Raw genomic sequence first — 5,000 nt, forward strand, 5'->3', positions numbered from 1 at the left:
GGGGGGGGAGTGAGGAGTGAGAGGAGTGGGGGGAGTGAGAAGGAGTGTGTGTGAGGAGTGTGAGGAGTGTGAGGAGTGTAAGGAGTGTAAGGAGTGTGTGAGAGGAGTGTGAGGAGTGTGTGTGAGGAGTGTGTGTGAGGAGTGAGGAGTGTGAGGTGTGAGGAGTGTGAGGAGTGAGGAGTGTGAGGAGTGTGAGGTGTGAGGAGTGAGGAGTGTGAGGAGTGAGGAGTGAGAGGAGTGTAGGAGTGTGAGGAGTGAGGAGTGAGAGGAGTGTAAGGAGTGTAAGGAGTGTGTGAGAGGAGTGAGAGGAGTGTGAGGAGTGTGAGGAGTGAGAGGAGTGTAAGGAGTGTGTGAGAGGAGTGTGAGGAGTGAGAGGAGTGTGAGGAGTGTAAGGAGTGTAAGGAGTGTGTGAGAGGAGTGTGAGGAGTGTGTGTGAGGAGTGTGTGTGAGGAGTGAGGAGGGTGAGGGAGGAGTATGAGTGAGGAGTGTGAGGAGTGAGGAGTGTGTGTGAGGAGTGTAAGCTGGTCAGAATGTGCTGCTGCTGCAGTTTCGCTCGTGACCCTTGCCTTCTGCGCGCGCACTATAAAAGCGCGTCCCCGCGGCGCCTCAGGTCAGAGCTGCTGCTGCATGCCCGAGAGCTCCAGTCTCGAACCCGAACCAGAACCAGAACCAGAACCAGAACCAGAGCACCATGCTGCGTGTGCGATGCCTGAGAGGAGGGAGCCGCGGAGCTGAAGCCGCTCATCTGATCGGCGCTATGGTGAGAGGAAAGCGCTGCAGTGCCATATGTGCGAGTGTGTGCTGAGTGAGAGCCCAGAAACCATACCTCCACAGCAGTCACAGCTGATTGATTTGATCATAAAAAATGGACTTGTAGTGTTAAGCTCTTAACTGCATTCTCTTTTACAGGTGGAGCGAGATTATAAGTCTTTGACTCTACTGTAAATCATGTTCTTAGAAACCGTAGCATTGGCTCAGAGCTGGAGCTCGTGTGTTATGAGTGAGTGACAGCACAGCTGTAGATCAGAGATCCTCCTCCTCGATCACGAACTCAGACTGTGACTCCAGGATCATGAAGAGAGCGTTCAGTGCTGTAGCTCAGATCAGAGCGTGCTGAAGCGCAGGCGGCGCGTTATAGTCGCGCGATCATCCTGCACACTTTCTCCGGAGCGTCATCTGTTAACCTGTGTGTGTGTGTGAGAGTGTGAGAGAGAGAGTGTGTGTGTGTGTGAGTGTGTGTGTGTGAGAGGGGGGGCGTGTGTGGGTGGGGGCCGCGGAGCTGAAGCCGCTCATCTGATCGGCGCTATGGTGAGAGGAAAGCGCTGCAGTGCCATATGTGCGAGTGTGTGCTGAGTGAGAGCCCAGAAACCATACCTCCACAGCAGTCACAGCTGATTGATTTGATCATAAAAAATGGACTTGTAGTGTTAAGCTCTTAACTGCATTCTCTTTTACAGGTGGAGCGAGATTATAAGTCTTTGACTCTACTGTAAATCATGTTCTTAGAAACCGTAGCATTGGCTCAGAGCTGGAGCTCGTGTGTTATGAGTGAGTGACAGCACAGCTGTAGATCAGAGATCCTCCTCCTCGATCACGAACTCAGACTGTGACTCCAGGATCATGAAGAGAGCGTTCAGTGCTGTAGCGCAGATCAGAGCGTGCTGAAGCGCAGGCGGCGCGTTATAGTCGCGCGATCATCCTGCACACTTTCTCCGGAGCGTCATCTGTTAACCTGTGTGTGTGTGTGAGAGTGTGAGTGTGTGCGTGTTTTTGTGACAAATGAGGACATAAATGTGTATAATGACAAAGGTATGACAGGTATTACAAGGAGAAGGTGACTTTTCAGGACATTACCCCATGTCCCCACTTTTCAAAACGCTTATAAATCACACAGAATGGAGTGTATTGAAAATCTGAAATAGCAGAAAGTCTCCTGTGAGGGGTAGGTTTAGGGGTAGGGTTGGTGTAGGGCAATAGAATATACGGTCTGTACAGTATAAAAACCATTACGCCTATGGAGAGTCCCCACTTTCACAAAAACAAACCTGTGTGTGTGTGTGTGTGAGAGAGTGAGTGAGTGTGTGTGTACTGATGTGTGTGTGAGTGTGTGTGTGTGTGTGTGTGTGTGTGTGTAAGCGTAAAAAATGATCTGTCAAAGTTGTATTTACTAGCTGATATGAATAGTTTCTGCACCATTTTTTTCGTTAAAGAACATGTAAAGCAGTTTTGAGTTTTGTCTAATTCCGCTCATTAAGTCGCACCTGCATTAATTGCATTGCTCTTTCTTGCTGTTGTTGCTGATCTCTGCGCTCCGGTTGCTCTGTGTCGCGCAGGTGGGTCGCGCGGTGTCGCGCGCGTTCCGCAGCACCTCGAGCTCCACCGCCGCGCTCCCGCTCACCGTGGACGAGCCGTTTACCGAGCCCGCGCCCGAGGAAAGCCCCGTGTGCGCGCACACCGAGTGGGACCCGCTGGAGGAGGTGATCGTAGGCAGAGCCGAGAACGCCTGCGTCCCCCCGTTCACCGTGGAGGTCAAGGTACAGCCAGCCAAGTGTGGTTTCACTGCAGAAGCAGACGTGTTGTGTCTCAGCTCACAGACAGCACCTGAGGGGGAAGTACTTATACCTGTACCGTTGTAGAATACCACGGTACATGTCCAAAAGACCATCTTTTGTTGCTGATACAAGGACAGGACATATAAATATAGACAGAATACAGTGTAAATAAACTGGGGCCATTTTCAGAAGCACTGCCAAGATGTTAAGAACTAGTCTAGCAGTTAGTCAAGGGGTCTGCCTTAAGTTCAGGATCCAGATTACATCTGTTACTGACGACAAGCCCTAGAAAAACAGCTTCAGCATTTAAAGCAGTAGACACACGCACGCGCACACACACACACACACTCACTCACTCGCTCACACACACTTACACGCACACATGCACATGCACGCACACACACACACACACACACACTCTCACACACACTCACTCACACACACACACACACACACTCAATCACACACACGCACACACACACACTCACTCACACACACGCACACACACACACACTCGCACACACATACGTAGATACACACACACGTGACGTGCACACACACGCACACACACTGATATCAGTGCCGACACGACAGGCTGTTTTCTGTGCAGGCATGTATGCAGCCATGCCGAGAGACATTCTGATCGTGGTGGGAAACGAGATCATCGAGGCCCCAATGGCCTGGAGGGCCCGGTTCTTCGAGTACCGCGCGTATCGGCCACTCATTAAGGAGTACTTCAGGCGGGGAGCCAAGTGGACCACTGCACCCAAACCCACCATGAGTGACGAGCTGTACGATCAGGTGATGCGCAGACACGAGTGTAAACAGATGCATGTTACGCTGCTAATGCAGCACTTCACAGTGTGTGTGTGTGTGTGTGTGTGTGTGTGTGTGTGTGTAGGATTACCCCATCCGCACTGTGGAGGACAGACATAAGCTGGCCGCTCAGGGGAAGTTTGTCACCACTGAGTTCGAGCCATGTTTCGACGCTGCAGACTTCATCAGGGCCGGCACTGATATCTTTGTACAGAGGAGTCAGGTGAGCGTCCTCATCCGCTCCGAGCTCACTGCTCTCTCATGCTCCAGCTCCTGTTGAGAACTCTTCCAGCTCCTCACGTTTTTACTGACAGGTTACAAACTTCATGGGCATCGAGTGGATGAGACGTCACCTCGCTCCCACCTACAAGATCCACATCATCTCCTTCAAAGACCCCAACCCCATGCACATCGACGCCACCTTTAACATCATCGGCCCGGGGCTGGTGCTGTCGAACCCGGATCGGCCCTGCAGGCAGGTCAGTGCTGTGCTGCCACCTAATGTTGATCTGTAGCACTGCAGCGAGACGCTCACATGATGGTGACTCTCTCCTGCAGATCGAGATGTTCAAGAAGGCCGGCTGGACTGTGGTGACTCCTCCAGCTCCTCTTATTCCAGACAGTGAGTACAGCGGTGCATCACCGTAGCGCATGAGGTTTGACGTGAGTTTGGTGGCTTGGTTCTCAAACTCTTCAGTCAAAGCACAACCTTCAATCACATCAGAGCACCCATCTCTTTAAACACAAGCTTAAAGTTGGCATGAAATGCAATGCTCTAAAAGCATGTTATAGATGTTATTCTGAACAATTAATCTGCGAGTGTTTAATTTAGTAAAAATGTTTGGATCTTCTCCAGTCTTTTAGTGCTCTTAACACACTTTTGAGAGCCACCACAACAGCTGATGCACAGAATCACGTCCTGCCCTACATTTTTCTTTTTCAATCACTTGTACAGTCAGGTGTCCGTCACAATACAGAAGAAAAGATCTGTCGCTATTTGTACAGCAACAACACGCATGCACCAGGTTTGCAATAACATCATGATCTGATTAATAAAAACAAGTCTGTAGTTCAGATAAATCATGCTGCTATCAGGCCCATGACACACATTCACCACAATAGCAATTTTTCAACTATAGCAATCCAGTTTAAACACTGAAATACAATAAATCTATATTTATACATTTAGGAGAAATCAAATCTGTTAGAAGCGCGTGAGTTGCTCTGTCTGATATGATTATTTTGATACAATGCTCGAAACTGAGTCAGTGCTCCTTGAGTCGAAAATGAACGTCTCTTTAAGAAGTCAGAAAGAGCTTTATTGAGTATGTTTGCACATACAAGGAATTTGTTTTGGTGACAGAAGTTTCAGTACACAAGTGACAAGACACAGATCCCGAGCATCTTGCAAATGCAATAATGTATTCAAATTGTAATCAGATATTCAAACTACAACATGGAAATGAACAATTTGAATCAAATAATGTTTGAAATTAAATGTGCGTGCATTTAATTGTCCAGAGTCATGTTGTATGTCACTCAGTCACTGCTCTAATAAATGCATATTTAATATTTCACAGATTGTGTAGGTGATGAATGTCCATGTACGAAATATTTAACATGAGTGTTTTC

General features: G+C 48.9%; 1 protein-coding gene across 1 annotated transcript in view; it reads left to right on the forward strand.

Moving 5' to 3' along the window:
• Positions 1–584: 584 nt before the first annotated feature.
• LOC107569972 (glycine amidinotransferase, mitochondrial-like) overlaps positions 585–5,000 on the forward strand; it is a 4,984-nt gene continuing 568 nt past the window's right edge. Inside the window, exons 1-6 of the mRNA XM_016256148.1 lie at positions 585–760; positions 2,334–2,612; positions 3,066–3,353; positions 3,454–3,591; positions 3,683–3,847; positions 3,927–3,990. Of these exons, the coding sequence (XP_016111634.1) occupies positions 692–760; positions 2,334–2,612; positions 3,066–3,353; positions 3,454–3,591; positions 3,683–3,847; positions 3,927–3,990 (1,003 nt within the window). The 5' untranslated portion in view covers positions 585–691. The remainder of the gene's footprint in view (positions 761–2,333; positions 2,613–3,065; positions 3,354–3,453; positions 3,592–3,682; positions 3,848–3,926; positions 3,991–5,000) is intronic.

Source organism: Sinocyclocheilus grahami, unplaced genomic scaffold, assembly GCF_001515645.1.
Source record: "Sinocyclocheilus grahami isolate Dianchi unplaced genomic scaffold, SAMN03320097.WGS_v1.1 scaffold1400.1, whole genome shotgun sequence".
NCBI lineage: Eukaryota > Metazoa > Chordata > Actinopteri > Cypriniformes > Cyprinidae > Sinocyclocheilus > Sinocyclocheilus grahami.